Source organism: Tiliqua scincoides, chromosome 3 (genome assembly GCF_035046505.1).
Source record: "Tiliqua scincoides isolate rTilSci1 chromosome 3, rTilSci1.hap2, whole genome shotgun sequence".
NCBI classification, from domain to species: domain Eukaryota; kingdom Metazoa; phylum Chordata; class Lepidosauria; order Squamata; family Scincidae; genus Tiliqua; species Tiliqua scincoides.
In genome coordinates, this window is record NC_089823.1 from 179,386,198 (window position 1) to 179,402,053 (window position 15,856).

At 40.8% G+C, this 15,856-nt stretch overlaps 1 protein-coding gene across 2 annotated transcripts in view; it reads right to left on the reverse strand.

Moving 5' to 3' along the window:
* Window positions 1-3,198: 3,198 nt before the first annotated feature.
* ATRNL1 (attractin like 1) overlaps window positions 3,199-15,856 on the reverse strand; it is a 702,039-nt gene continuing 689,381 nt past the window's right edge. Inside the window, exon 29 of one of the 2 annotated variants that reach the window (XM_066619507.1) lies at window positions 3,199-5,755. In XM_066619507.1, the coding sequence (XP_066475604.1) occupies window positions 5,631-5,755 (125 nt within the window). In that variant the 3' untranslated portion in view covers window positions 3,199-5,630. The remainder of the gene's footprint in view (window positions 5,756-15,856) is intronic. The other variant, XR_010794071.1, reaches the window with a different exon arrangement.

The window sequence follows — 15,856 nt, forward strand, 5'->3', positions numbered from 1 at the left end:
TGGGCTTTTAAACCTGCAACTGTAGGCTATGCATCTGGACTCCCTTCCACGTACCCGTGCCGGATTACCCGATAAAAGTTTCTGTTTTTCCCTTGGCATTAATGGCATGTCAAGTAGTGCCATTAGGCACCACATGGATTCCTGAAGGAGAGCTGGGTTCAGGCTTTGGATGGGTGGAGAATCAGAGTCCAGTTGCATTATGACCCCTGCTAACTGGTTAAGAGGCACTTTTTCAAGTGGGTGCTCCTCTTTTATTTAGCAGGGGGAGAGTAACTGGCCCACCTCACCCCAGTAGTGCCTTTTCTAGTGGCTGTCTGCTGGTGTTGCATCTTTTTAGATTGTGAGTCCTTTTGGGACAGGGAGCCATTAGATATTTGATTTTCTCTGTAAACCACTTTGTGAACTTTTTGTTGAAAAGTGGTATATAAATACTGGTGTTGTTGTTGTTGTTGTGATAAAGGCCCCCTGTTGGGGGTCAACAGCAGGTATCTCTGTCTTGTGTAAACAATGTAGGATATTCAGGCTGAGTCTCATTATTCCTGGTACTGAATTCCCATTATTCCCAGAATTCACATGAATGGCAAAAATTGAACTATAGCAAATCAATTAAAAAAACAAAGTCCGTTTGCACAGGTGATTTAAAAACAGCCTTGCTGACCTTTGTGATGTTAAGATAGAGTCATTAAGGCAACAATCCAAGAATCAGTCTCTCTCCAGGCCCTTAGAAAGGATTATCTTTCTTTCACTTGTACAGGGGGTAGGTAGGGGCTCGCTTGGAGGAAGAATGACTGATGGACTGTCAGCTGGCTGCCCTCTTTCTAACTATTGCAAAGGACTGTTTTCCTTACTTTAAAGGGCCCTTCTCACCATGTTGAGAAAAAAAATCTCTAAGACAGTAAGAAAAGCATTTTAAAGGGGTGCATTTTTCCCCTTCTCCATGGATCAGCACATTCCTTCTCATTTGCAGTGGCCGTTCATGTTGAGTCAAATCGGTGTATAAAAAATCAATGTACAGCAAGGTTGGATCTGTACTTTGAGATCAAGCTAATTCAAAGCAGTGGTCAGTACACTGATACTGCTATAGAAGAGTGAGATTGTTGTAATTGGTATCTTAACCATGGCAAATGTTCTATTGACTTCAGTGGGTGATAAGTGCATCCTGTGAACACAAGGGGAATGGTTCATTTGATACAGAAAAGCAAAGTTAGAAGGAGCAGAAGTAACTAACTTTTTTTTTTAACAAAGTGCAGTTCGATGCATGGAGATGACATGGTCTATAGCCAAAAATGGACCATTAGCTAAGATAGAGGAAAAGATCATTCCATATCCTAATGAAGAGAAACTGTTGTAATGCATTTGGATAGAGTGCTTAAGGCATAGCAGTTTTTCATCTACAATACATAAAAGGCAGCTACTGCTAGAGTATTTATCTTTGATTGACCCCTAAGGCAAAATCATTAGTTATCTATAACTTGGTAGCCATGAAAAACTGGGGCCCAGGAGCAGAGGCAGGCATCAGCCAGGTGGCACACCCACTCTACTCAGCTGATCCCTAAACCCCAGTGGCAATGGTGTGGTTCTAGGGTTGGGCTTTGCCTCAGGGCTCACAGCAACCTGGCCCCAGTACTGCTGAGAGTCACTCACTTTTGGCCTTCACATTTCCTTATTCATTGTAGCAAAACGTAATTGTCTGTCTGGCCTTCATAGGATGCTTATATATTCATGGTCCTATTAAAGAAAGAGCATTGTGGTGCATGAATAAGAAGTCCAGTGCAGTGTGGTGACTTCTGCATTGCAGTCTTATCGGCAATGGACACAATGCAGTATTTGTGTGCTTTTCTTACAATGCTGTTTGCACGCAGACCTCTCTTTCTTTTTTTAACTTATGAAATCCTGAAGCACCATGTTCACTGGCAGGTCTATGATGGGCTTGTCACAATTAGGATCAAAGTAGCTGTGACCTGTGAAACACACTGCTTTCTGAGTTTTCCTTAAACATTGTGCCAATGGGATTAAACCATGGTTGGGGGAAGGAGGTAGGGAGGGTTCGTGAAAGAGAGAGAGCAGAATTGGGGTCAGAAGCACAGCCTCCCCCACCATTGTTTCAACCCACTTCGGCCTCCCTGGTGCCATCGCTGCTGCTATTTAATTTAAAAAAATTCAAAAAAGGCTCATGTTTTACATTCTGGATCATATCTAGTTTGAACCTAGTATATTCCTGTGTCCCCTTCTCCCAACTTGGTTAACAAAAGTGGCTAAGGCATGCTGGTGCATTGCTTCCAGCAACACTGAGAGGTCCTTTCAGAAGTACGAGTAATACTGGTAACATGGTAACAGGTAATACTCATAATACTGGTAACATGGTCTTGGAGTTGCACATCCAACAATACACAACTTCAGATGTGGGAAGTGCATATCAAAGCAATGATGAGAACGTACGAGGAAATTACATGCAAAGTTACCCATGACTTTGTTGTCTAATTGCTTTTGCACAGGGTCTGCAACTGAATGTTCACCACCATTAGTAGTATGCTTTTTAACCGTCAACTCCATTAAAAAAAACAAAAACATTAATGGCTGGGAACCCATGTGAGTGGCTAATTTGTGCATGTTAGCTTTTTCTACATGATAGGGTAAGCCCCTCCAACCCAAAAGAGTCCCAAGAACCCCCCCCCCCCAGTAGCAACCTATAAGATGCATGGGCCTGTTATCTGAAGCAATTTGTACCCCCTCCTGTATATGAATAGGAGCACTTTCTGTTGACTCACGGGGGAGCAGAATATAATGACTGGCCAAGATCTGTCTGCTTCAGTTATCAACATTATAATACCTTTTAAATTAGACACACTTTGGCAACAGTTCTCAAACTGTGGGTCCAGGACCCACCAGTGGGTCGTGACCCAATTTTTGATGGTTTGCAAAACTGTGAATCAAGGGTTAAAACAAGTTCCTGCTTGGGAGGGGGGGGGAGCACTGCTGCCCAATTGCCATTATAGCCACACCGCTTGGCATTTATAAATCAGGCAGCAGCGTCTAGGTCCTCTAAAATGTTTGAGAACCATTGCATTTTGGCATTTCGATCAGGGTGGTTCCTTCATGGAATACATGTATCCTATGTATCATAAAACCAGGTAGACCATAAAATATTGATTTACTGTTAATTTTAAAAGTTAGGAAAATTTAAGAAATTTACAGCCAAGTCTTTTATTTCTCTTTTGTCTTTCTTCAGATAATCAGCTTACTCATCATACATGCCAATTCTAATGAATTTTTTTCTTTAAGCAAATCAACATTACACTGACAGAAGGGTGTCCTTTTTTGTGTGTTTAAAAAGACTCTTACAAATGTCAGTATTTGATACTTCCCAACAGAAATCTTGTTGCTGCTCCAATTCTGGAAGAACGAATATGCAAATAGGATCACTCGAATTGACTTACTTGCATATGAGTACTTGCTGAGCTGGGCCCTTGGTTTTAGAATTATAATAGAGTGAGGTAAGAACAATCAACAAAAATCATTATACTGTGACAACATAAGTTTAGAATACAAATTAGCCTCCTTTGAGATGTGAAAATATTCCAACAATCATGCCAGCATAATTTATCAATGTGCAACTAATTAAAACAGTATAGCAGTCATGATCAAATGTAACCTAATGATCTTGGATGAGAAGGAATTACGTACTGTACAACGGTTCCTTTTAATGTTTGTAATTTCTTTTTTTTTTAATACATTCATTTCTCATCCAAATTAAGTCATCGGATGTTTGAATGATCTTACAAAAGAAACACTACCAACTCACATACAGGGTGTTATTACTGCTACTGCACCACCTTGGCATGCAAGTAACTATGTAGTCAAAGTGTAAACAGTGAAATGTCTTCCCCTTCCTGGAATAAAATGAAAATAAAAATGTAGATATAGTAGTAAACATCAATTATATTTGAATAGCTTTCATATTTATCACAACTCTAGCACTGGTAAGAGTGTATGTGGAAAAGTGCCATGTTGGCAGCTCTGCCAGCTTCTGTCCTTCCCAAGAAGTTCTAGCAGAACTACTGGGTAGTGCAGCCTGCCAGGAATGGTTAGGGTATAGCCCAACTCCAAAGAAAATTGTACACTGAAGTCCCACTGAACCAAATGACACTAATGTAGAAATAGTTGCTTTGATATAACTTTTATTTAACCAGAGTCATCCAGATTAATTTAATCCAGATAATTTAGTCTTCTCTGGATTGAGACCATTAAGCCTCAGTATTGATATGGCTTGTCTGCTGCCACTGTCTGCAAAAGACTGTTTTCATTAAATATGATGTAATGATAATAAAGCAAGGAAGTGGCTCAATTGTTTCTTAGTCCTGTACAAATAAATGCCTAGAATATTTTTTTTCCCTTTAGCTTTTCGCTTATGTATGGTGATTGGATGACCTCCCTTACAGAAAAGCCATACCAGAAGCCAGAACAGCAAAGATGCCTTAAGGCTGAGAGCTTTAGAGCAATTTATGCTTTAGGGTGTGGCAAACTTATTTAAACAAGATGGACACAAAGAACTGCTGAACCTGTTAGGGGGATGACAACTTTTAATAATTGTGAACAAGGGAGCAGTATGGCCAGGGTAACATTCTTCTACAAAGAAGATATTAGGACAGTGATTTTAACATTGCTGGATGTTGAGACTAAAATTAAACACAAACTTAGGTGTATTTAAGCCTGTTCTGATCAATGGATGCCAGCACATACAGTATAAATCTGCTTTCAGCCTTGGCCTTCGATATTACATGAGTGAAACAGACTCAGATGTACAACTGCACAGGAATAAAGTTAAACTCTCCTGATTTGCCATTTTGGAGATAGTTGTTGCAGCAAACAAAAAAATGAATCTTGGCTGCTTGACAGACTTCTCCACATTCAATCAGCTCTGATAATGAGTTGGGTGGTTGGCATGGAAGACAGGCATGTACTCTTTGCTGTGATTCCCATTCAGAATTTATATGAAGTAGAGTCTACTCTTTATCCTGCTTTAGCTTGGACTATTATGGAAGGCAGAAATCCTTGATATGCATAAATCCAGGTTTCTATATATGGCCATTGAGTGGACTTTTGTTTTGTTATATCTCCCTACTGCATATTTTAAAATCTGCCTTCTTTTCTTGGGCATTAATACTTACATTCCTAATAATTCCTGCCTTCTTTATGCATCTTAGTGCTAATCAAGCTGAGAAACTGAATAACCCATTACCTCTATCTATACAATGGGATCTTTAGAATGACTTTGATTTTCAATGATATATTTCCTTCCACATTATAAAACAATGTACAATTGTTTCCCATTTTTGTTTCTGACAACAAATAAGAAGAATGGAGAAATAGTTTTCACATTTCTCATATTTCATTACAGGTACCAGAATCTTTTTCGAAAGCCCATCCAAAATATTCATATTTGCTCTTCAGGATGCCCTGCGTTCGAGTGGACACAGGTAAGATGTTAATCCAGCTGGTGCTTCTTGCCATCATCTTTACCACCATGAAGAGATTGCCTCTGCGAAAACTGAGGCTGTAGTTTAGCTTACAATGGAAGCTCTTTAAAAAAGAAAAAACATTACAGAATATACAAATGCATTCTCTGAATCTCAGACGCAAGTTCCTTGACGAGTTGAAAGATGATGTTTTCGATTTCTGACTCCTGAACTCTTATCTTTACACTCCGAGGGCTTCTGTTGTGAAATGTCTATCAGTGCACTTGCAATTGCCAGCCCTGAAAGAAAGAAAAAAAACAACAACGAAGAAATATGACGAACAGGTATAGCTACTGTGAGAAGAACATCATGGAAGACTTCTTACCCCATTCATGTCCCAATTGTTCTTACTTTACCAGGACATCTTTGTTTCCAAGCAAGGAGGGAAGCTAGTAACCCTAGGGAAGTTGATGACTCTATAAATGTACACATGAGCAACGCAATCAAAATGGTCATCGCAGGATGCAGTGCAGGCCCTGTTGGTGCAGCTGCATCAGTGCTGGGTAGTTAGTTAAGATCAGGCTGTAAGATATGTAATGCCATCTGGTTTTGCCAGGAAAACAATAGCTTTAACCACAACTTTTCTGGATATGTGCTGTGTTTAGCTCACACCTACTCATTGGTCTTTAATAGTGCTGTTGCTATACAGAACCCATGCCAATATACAGGCTTGAATCACGGTGAGTCAGTCAGATCATTGGTCCACCTAACTCAGTGTTGCCTACACTGATTGGCAGGGGCTCTCTAAAATTTCAGACAAGAATCTTTCTAAGACCTAACTGGGATTGAACCATACAAAGCTGCAAAGAGAAGCATTCCGGGTAGCTGCATTAGAATCATGAAACTCTTTTCCTCTTGAAATTTGCCAGCCTCTTGCTGCTTGTACTGTCAGCACTGTAAGGCAGTTAATTGAGCTGACTTTTGGTGGCTGGGGCTAATTCTTTGGCATGAAAGAGTTCTTTACAAGATAAATCACTAATACCTACGCTGAGTTTTCAAGATGAGGTAGAAATCTAAATTAGATGTTGCACAGCATGCATTTCCAGACTATTAATATAAGGATACAGGTTTTGACATGTTTTCAAAGCACACGAGCACATAATAAAGCCCTCAGGCCTCTAACCCAGATTTTCTGGGTTGTTGAAGATGTTTTACTATATGGCTACATGATTGATTTTTTGCTAAGATGAGAATTTGCAGCCTGGTAATCTCTGTTCATCCAGAGCAGACATAAACTGGCCAAAGCTAGGTTTCTCTAGTGTTGACCAAAGCGCCTTTAGTCTTGCTCTGAAAAATCATACACATCTGCATACACATTCCTTTATGGCTCATTAGTGCTTTTCATTTTAATATACTATGGACCCTGCTTTTATCCTTTTTTCCCCCTCCAAGAACACGACTTTGCTTCTTGTGCACATGGCTCTGCTCTTGGACTGATTTCCCTTAACATCAATCTTGTATACTGTCTTGCTTGTGCAAGGCACTACCTCTGCCTATCACGCTGCCTCTACCTGCCCTCTGGAGCTGTTCCACGGGAAAGGCGAATCCCTGTGTGGCGTTCAGGACTGCTCCAAAAGCCTTCTGAAGCTCCCAGTGTGCTCTTAAGCATTACTTCCGGGAAACTGGAAGGACTGTTTAAGACTGCGCCAGTAGCCTCAGAAGACTTTCAGAGCGGTCCTGAATGCCACGCAAAGCTCTGTGCAGCTAGGTAAGTATCCCAGTGCTGGCCAGTGTGATGCTGAGCGGCGGCATTGCACACCTGTGCCCTGGGGCGCCACAGGGGCCAGGTCCGTAACTGCCCTGTGCTTGTAAATAATTCTGAGTAAGCTCTTTCTATTGGGTATCTCCATACCACTGATGTTAGAGTTCAATCAGAAATACTTCCAAGTTGTTTAAAAGACACTTTACTATGTACTGTTCCTCCTACTTTGCATAACACTGAAGGAACCACTCCTTTACAATCTAACAGTGCATGCCGGGACCTGCTGCCATGCTGTTAGAGTACCATTAAAATCAGGTCACTCCAGAAGATCATTTTTCAAAATGTCACATAAATCATCTGATGAAATGCACTTATTGTGTTCTCTGGACCCAACACAGTACCTTGTTATCAAAGCAATACAATTAACTGGGGGAACAATTCATTATTTCAGTCCAGCGGTCTAAAAGAATTTCATTTACCAAGTCAAAATGATGCACAGAAGCTGCCGGCAAGTAGAATTTACATCAAAATGCTACCAAAGAGTCAATAAAATGCTGGAGCTTAAATATTTATTATACACTCTACCATTGTTTAATGGGCTTTTTTGTTTTCAAAGAGTTAAGAGGGAATATTATAGGCTGGAAATGTAAATTCTATTATATCAACTATTTGTCAGCTCTAGTTTCAGGCTTGTTTAATTTACCTCCTTCATACATTCCCCCTTTAAAAATATCTTCCTACCTGAGCTGATAGCTCCTATTTCTTCTGCTCTATGCAGGACTCCTGCATAGAGCAGAAAAAGTAAGAGCAGTGGAGAATCAGCATGGGTCAATGCGAAATCACTGAAGCAGAATTAATGAGTCACCTATGCAGGTCAAAGCCTTCCTGCAAGCTTTAAGTCTAGAAATTCAAGGTCCATCTTGCTATGGGATCTATTTGTAAGTCTAATCAGTTTTATCTTCATGGAACTAGAACTGGTCATTTTCATGAGCTTTGGTACAAAAAAAAAATCTGTACTTTAGTGAATGCTTAGAGACATAATTAAAAAGAATGGCTAATCCCACATGCCAATGGAAATGCATTGTTTGAAAAGACAATTGCATGTGCACTAGGAACAGAGGGGGGAAAACCCAATATTATCATCTTGGTTGTATGTAGAACGATAGTCATCCCCAAAGGCAATTTAATGGAAATAGTTGATCCTCCAGCAGTAAATGTCTAACCATAAAATTACTGGTGTGTGAGTTTTTTATTTTTAACAATTATGCAGAACAATTAATATGTACAGAAATAAAATGTACCAGATTGCCTTGCAAAGTGGCTTTGCAATTTAAATGTACGCCGCTGTGTTTGAATGTTACATTTGAACAATAGGCTCTAAGAGTGGATTCACTGGAAGATATCGTCTCTCTCTCACCTCCCCACCCCAACTTTTGCAAGAGCAGGCAACACTATATATTTTAATTTTCCACCAAAACAGCTTCATTAGGCGTGAAAGGTTAATTGCAGGCTTAAGCGCAATTCAGGGAACATCATACAAGTCTGTGGTGAAAAGAACCGGCTGCTACGGAAGGCACTGTGTGCCATAAACTGTTTGCCCTGCTGAAATGTTTTACTACCTCATTTACTAACTGTCTTCTTTTACTGCTTGCATTTGTAGTTCTTTTAAACCTTTAATAGCTACAGTTTTATTTCACTGTAATCAGATTTAAATAGAAATACCCAAGATGGGATGTTTAAATGTTGTTTCTCCCTCCCACCCCCACCCCGGTCATTGGATATAGCAAGACGTACTAACTAATGTGCAAGGGGGGAGAAAAAACTAATGTGCAATTATCTTTTGGGGGGAGAAAAAAAAACTAAGATTTTCAACTTCAGTCTTATTTGCTGCCTGGGTAACGGAAGCTTCCCTCTTTTCACTATTGTTCGTTTTAATTAAAAATTTATCAAGTTCACACTTCCTCCTTTGTTAAGACAGAGGGTGATACAGATGACCTGCTAGACTTGGTTAGGCAGATAATTGGAAAGCATCCTCCCCCCTTTAAATATACATTATTGTATAGATGTCCATTCCAGGCAGATGTTTTTATTAGACTGAATACAAGGCTTTTTCACACTGTGAAGAGCTGAAACATTCACACAGAACATACAACAACAATTGCTGTAAAGATACATCAGTACTCGATGACATCATCGAGGATTTTTTAAAAAGCAACAGTTACCATGTAGGCAAGCTGGGAAAGCCCTGCAATGCCCTTTGAAACCCAAGGCTTTGCCTTTCAGCATTGCCCTTTTTATGCCCTTCAACATTTCTTTGTTGACTTCTCTCAAAGCTACTGTACAAGCCCCCAAACAGCAGTCTAAATACAGCTGCATTAGTGCAATGAACTCATTACTCAGTATATGACCATCAGAAATCCCAGTGCCTGCGAAAGTTAATGCAAATGGTTCCAAACAGTTTAAAAACCTACTGAGAAAATGATGGGAATTAGAATGTCTAATCTGTGGTTAACATACATCAGCATAGAGCTCAGTGAGTACATCTTCACTCTTATCTCATCAGTACTATTTATAATTACACTTGGGGCAGTTTTTTTAAAAAACTGGGTCCTGTCATTTATTATGAGTGTTTCAATGCACTAAAGCACTCTGCGGGTACATATGAAATATCCTGGTTCATCAACCCTGAACCATTTCTAACAGTGAACACTGTCTTCACATTCTGTTATGGTTTATACTCTTGTTAACTTTTATTTAGATACACTCACTTAGCTTAGGTTTATTATTCCGAGAGCGGACATTTATTGAACCCTTTGTAAAGTGAAGTGGAACCAATATGCTCGGAACAGGTGTCCTCAGTCATTTCTATCTTCCCTCCCACCATCAATCGAGAGTGCAGCATTGGATATGTGGGGGAGGGGGACCCACAGAGCACTGTTAGCTGGGCTATCTGAAGCAAAAACTCTGAAAATGAATTGAGGTCCCAATATTTCCTCTCCTTCCTCTGGATGACTCCATCTTTCTTCATTCCATTCTTGCCGTTTCCCTCAATCCATTTTTTATTTTGCTTGTTTTTCCCTGTGTAGTCTCCTGAGGCCACAAAACTTGCCCTGGGCCTTAGCATCTGAGCGTAAGCAGAGTTCCAGCAAGTTTCAAGCAGGGTAGATGGCCAAAGGGCTTGGTTGCAGACTCTTCAGTTTGCCAAGCCTGCATTCTAGGCCCACCATTGCTGCCAAGTAGAAAATTGCACTGCCAACAGACAACATTATTGAGAAGAAGCCCTTGAGCTCTATGCCTTCTTTGTTTCCATTATCTGACCAGCTGCAAGTTGCAGTAGTGAACTACCCAACAATATATGCCATGCTGCTTTGTTTTCCCTTTCTGAACTGTGTTCTGCACAAGTTCCTGTGTGTGCGTGCATTACACAGTTGCTCTTTTCCAGTGCCTGTAGCACTTAAAAATAAAGAACCAGGGAGGAAACCATGTCATTTTCTCCTTAGTGTTCCACATGACCTTCAAAGCTCATGATCGGAGCATACACCCTGGTCCTCTGTTTTATTGTCTCTGTTCCCTCCCTCTGGTGGGCACCTCTCAAACCACTTTACCTCCTTTGTGTCATTTCTCTTTGGCTCCTTGTTTCCTCTGCCCTACTTTTTGGTCCTCCTTTTCTGAGCCCCCCTCCATGAACCACCACATCAGTTAAACCAAAATATTTGGATGGTAAACAATTCACAGGACAGAATCCTATTCAATACAACTACTGGAGAATGACTTTTGGTACAGGATGGAACTGAATCACATAGAAGCAGCTGTCACCCTAACAATAATGGAAGGATCATCTTTAAATCCGTAGCAAAACATTCTCTTTGGAAACCAAAAAGATCTGCGTTCAGCAGCTACCTAATATTGCATCCAGCTTCTTAAAAATCCAATTACACAGACTTCTTACTTAGTGTAGATATTTGATGCATGATAGATCTTTTCCACCCAAATAATCAGTTTCCAGTTTTAAAGTCTTCCGACTTGTTAATAGCAAACCAGTTAATCACAGGAAAACATACCTCTGACTCTCACAATTACTTTGTCATTCTAATTTGTTTTTCAGAAAATTATTATTCACTGATTTGCTACTGCACAAAAATACACTACAGTATGTTAATCACATAAGATTCTCATGCAAACGTTCAAGCAGAGCCGAAAACCCCAGCCCTGCTTTCAATCAAGTCTCACTGAAAACAATAGGGCCCCTGCAAGTTTTGGATTTAGCAGTCTGTGCTCTTGACCCGATTCTGTTTCCTTCTAATAAATCAGGGCCAATACAGACCCACCAGTAAGCAACAGATGATTAGAACTGTTAAGGAAGGTAAGCTATAAATAGAAAGTTAAGAACTGTATCCACTCCCCTCTCCTAGTTCTGCAATCAGTAAGCCTAAATCTTTTGACTAGAATAAATTATGGAAAATAATCAGCGTGCATACATATGCATTCACAGGTCAAGCAGCACTGGAAATTTCATGTTTTTTGTTGTTGCCTTTTTAAAAAAAACATCACTTGCAAACTGGTGCAATTCTCATTTTTTTAGAAAATGGAAGCATCATTGAAGCATGGGGGGAAGCAATGGAAGCATGGGGGGGGCATCAGTGTGAATGGGAGACCCAGTAGTATGAGCAAAATCATTCATCTAGATCTGTACATGCCTTGACCATGCTTTGGAATAGACATGTAATGCTTCTTCAGGAACACATAAAACTAGAGCATTTATCATCTGTTTACAGTTACTAGTATAATCTTTTTAATCCATGTCTTTACCCTGGAAATCTCATTCTGTTGTTATTCCACATGTCAATCAGAATGAGTTGTTGACAGAGAATTGTCACATCTATCAAACCAATGATAGTCCTTGAAACTAGGAAATGTAGGTCTGCATTTTATCCCCATCGTTTTGATTGTCCCGTCCCCCCCATTTTGTCTGTTTCAATGAAAGTTGACGCATTCCTAAAAACAATGATAACCTGGCTATTGTATAGAACTTTAGACTCATGAAATGATGTATTACTGGACACACAATATGTGGGGAAAGGTGAACCAGGGTTGGTGCTAAAAGCACTGGTCCCAGAAGCCTCATGTAAAAGACAAACATTTCTATAACAACACAAATTCTCTCTCTGGCTACAGGAAAATTCCATAGGGCTGCACCTTCCCTGGCCATCCTATTCAAGCCTATAAGACAACAGCACAGTCTGGAGCATCCTGTCCTTGAGATGAACACAGCAATTTAGGCCACACACAAAAAAATGCCTTTAGCCTCTGGTTATGCCTTTAGTTCCTCACAAACCCTGTTGCCAACACAGAGTCTTCTGTTAACTTGAGTTTCAGCCTCTAAGAACAAGCAGAAAGGTGAACTCCTAGGCTCTCATCTAGGTCTGGCACAAAAAACTGTCCATCCCCTGAGATACGGGAATGGTCCATCAAACACCATTTTGGAATAATAGGTTTCTCTGGAATTAGCTTATCGCACCCAAGGTCCCATGTTAGTCCATGGCCAAAAACCCTACAAAGAGTGTGGCCACAGATCCTGAATTGTTCTCAGTTCTGATCTCATAACCCACCATGTTTAGTTATACACAAAGTTCCACTGTGCTGTCTCACACTTGCCATGCCATCCATCTTTACCACCAGCATTCTCGGTGCCATCAGGCAACTAGGTCCAATAACTTGCTTCCTTACTTTTTTTCTGATTTTTTTGTCCATGTCTCTTTCTCCCTTCTATCTTTTTCCGAAAAACCTTGAACAAGCCTCACAGCCCAATCCTACTCTGGGCCTATCTTATGATGTATTGCCGTAAGTTCTGTTCTGGTGGCATGAAAGTTGCTGTGCCCCTGTGTGCTTTGGAGCCAATGGTGTAAAAGGCCGGAAGCACTGCATGCATGCATGCCAGTGTCTCCTGAAAACCATTCTGGCATAGGCAAGGTGGTGGAGGGGATAGTTTGAGAGGGACCAGGCTGAACAAGGAGCTGATGGGGGAGGATCTAGGTGACGGTGCATGCTAAGATCCTATCTTCCTGGCTGAATGCCCCCTGAAGCTCCTTGGACTTATAAGGAGATAAGGTGAAAATGATTTTTACATGCTTCTCCTGCCTCTCCTTACTTGCCTCGCCCCAACCACTGCATTTAGAACATGCTCTGTTGCTACCACTGCATTGTGTAGGCTGGTGGGGGATAGGATTAGGCTGCCTGTCTAGCAACCACTACTTTCCCTGTGTTGTTTCCCTTGTCTCCTTTCTTATGCTGTTCCACATTTGTATCTTTAAGGTTACTTGGCTCCCTAGTCTTGCAGCTCACAGCATCAGCACATCAGCTATGAACTAAGAAGATATGGACTTGGGCTTTGGCCCTGCTTTCCCATTTGCACATGCTGCCAAACTGGCAGTGCGATTTAGTGCCTTTCTTTCCCTTCAAATATTGTGTGTGGGTGTGCATCTGTAAATGTTAGACTTAGGTCTAGGACTTTCTGAGTCTACTTTTAATGGGTTGGGGGGCCACCCCGGAGAGCCACTTTACATGTCTCTCCTTCTCTTCTTCCCAACCTCAAAGCATCTCATGCACATAGCTAGTACTTTGCCAGTTCAGAATATTATTTTCATTCATTGCATGTTCATCTTTTCTCTCCTCTTCCCTGTTATTGTATACTGATCCCCCAATAAATATTCTTGTGTAAAAACTGGTATCTGTGTCTTTAATCCTGGTATTCACTATGTGTGCCACTGACCATCACCCCAACAGCTTGCATTGTACATAGGCTGAACACATATGGTTACACCTGGTTTAAAATCTAACCTGCTGAAGGGCAAGTCAGATTCATTTTGTCACCTGAAAAACGAGAATACTACAGAAGCAAAGTTGCTGCAAGATTGTAAAAAATAGGGCTTGCAAAGCAAGCTGCATATTCAAAGCTCTATGGAAACGATCAATAATAATAAAATGGATAGCAGCTGAAGCATCAGTCAGACATTCACTTACTGGAACCACCAGACAGCCTTGTAATGATTTCATTATTGCTTAAAAAAAAAGAAAAAAAGAAAACTAGAGTTAATGATACTATTCTACAAAACTGATCTTTGATGCGATTCTTTACAAAATCTGGCAGTTTCCAAAGAGTTTCACAGCATCTCATTCTCACTTCAAATGGTTGCCATATAATGGGGAAAACCTGCTCAATCTGAGCAATGATCAAAGTTTCACTGTCTTTGCTGTTGATATTGCGGCTGGGTTTGACACGCTTGTGATTGGGGCTTAGAAAAAGAAAAAGAAACAGATTAGAAGCATAAAATGTCCCATTTGTGTTTTTTTGCCTCACACAGTCCCCATTCCTTCTTGCCTTTCTGTCACAACCTGTTTTTGTCAGAAAACTTCTCTACTTCCACATATTCATCTCTTTGCCCCCTCTTTGATGTCAGACTCCAGGTGTTGATAGGCTGCCAGATCTCTGCCATCAAGTAATGAGTTCTACACCAAGTGGAAGCCGTGGCTAGCCGTGTTTTTTCTATGTCATCTTTGGCACTGCTACTGCTCAGCTGGCCAAAGCAAACCAGCAAAGGAGGCAGCTAGGCTGTACCTCTCCACCACTGGCAAGAGGGAGTGGCAATTTGAATTCCATAGGCACTCACACTTCACTTACCACTATATATATGCAAAATAATTTATTTTTTTTTTCAAATGGGAGAGCAAGTGGGAGCAAGAAAGTGCAAGTTAATGTCCCTCACCTGGCAACACCATGGCCGGAAGTCTCACCAACAGCTAGCAAGTGTCCAGCAGGTTGGGGAGTAACCCTAGTCTCAACACACCCTCAGTCTGGGGGAAACAAGGAACAGACTGAATTGGGGAAGATGATGTGGTATACAGAAAGGGAAAAAAGAGAAAGGAATGCACACATTCTGGGATTCTAGGAAGTTCATGTTAGGTTAGGAAAGATTAGTTTTTTGAGGGGGTGCATTTTCAGGGTTACTAATATTTTACAGTTATGGGTAAATGTTATTTGCCTTGATTGTTTTCTGCCTTACAGGAAGAAATTCCTTCCTATGTGGACATAGGAAACTGACTTATACCAGGTGAGATCACAGAGCCATGCATTCTAATACAATCTATTCTGGCAGCAGCTCTCAGGAGGGCTCGTCTGTTACCTGTTCCTTTTTCACTGGAGATGTCAGTGACCATCAAAGAGAGAGCCTCCCTTGCCCCTAAATGAGGTTCCTTTGCATCTAAAGGGACGGTGTTCTTTAGGACCTCTGATCTGGGTAACTGTAACCTAATTAGTTCAGTCAACACCAGCTTGTATCCAAAACAGTAGCTGAGCCAAATTACCAACAGCCTAGGCATGTACAAATTATCTCAGCAGCTATGCCTGAAGAATAAAATGCGCCTCTAAAGTTTGCGTTCAAAATTTTACCAACCAGTTGGTTCACTGCTATCATCTTACATGCTCTATAGATCCACTTACTTCTACTGTATAGGTCTCACAACTATGAACTCTCATATTCTTCAAGTGGACTGAGCTTAGTGGAGCTATTTTGAAAGCAGCTGCATAATGGAACCATCACAGTTTGTATTCATGAGCTATTCTTTACTATCCACAACCTTA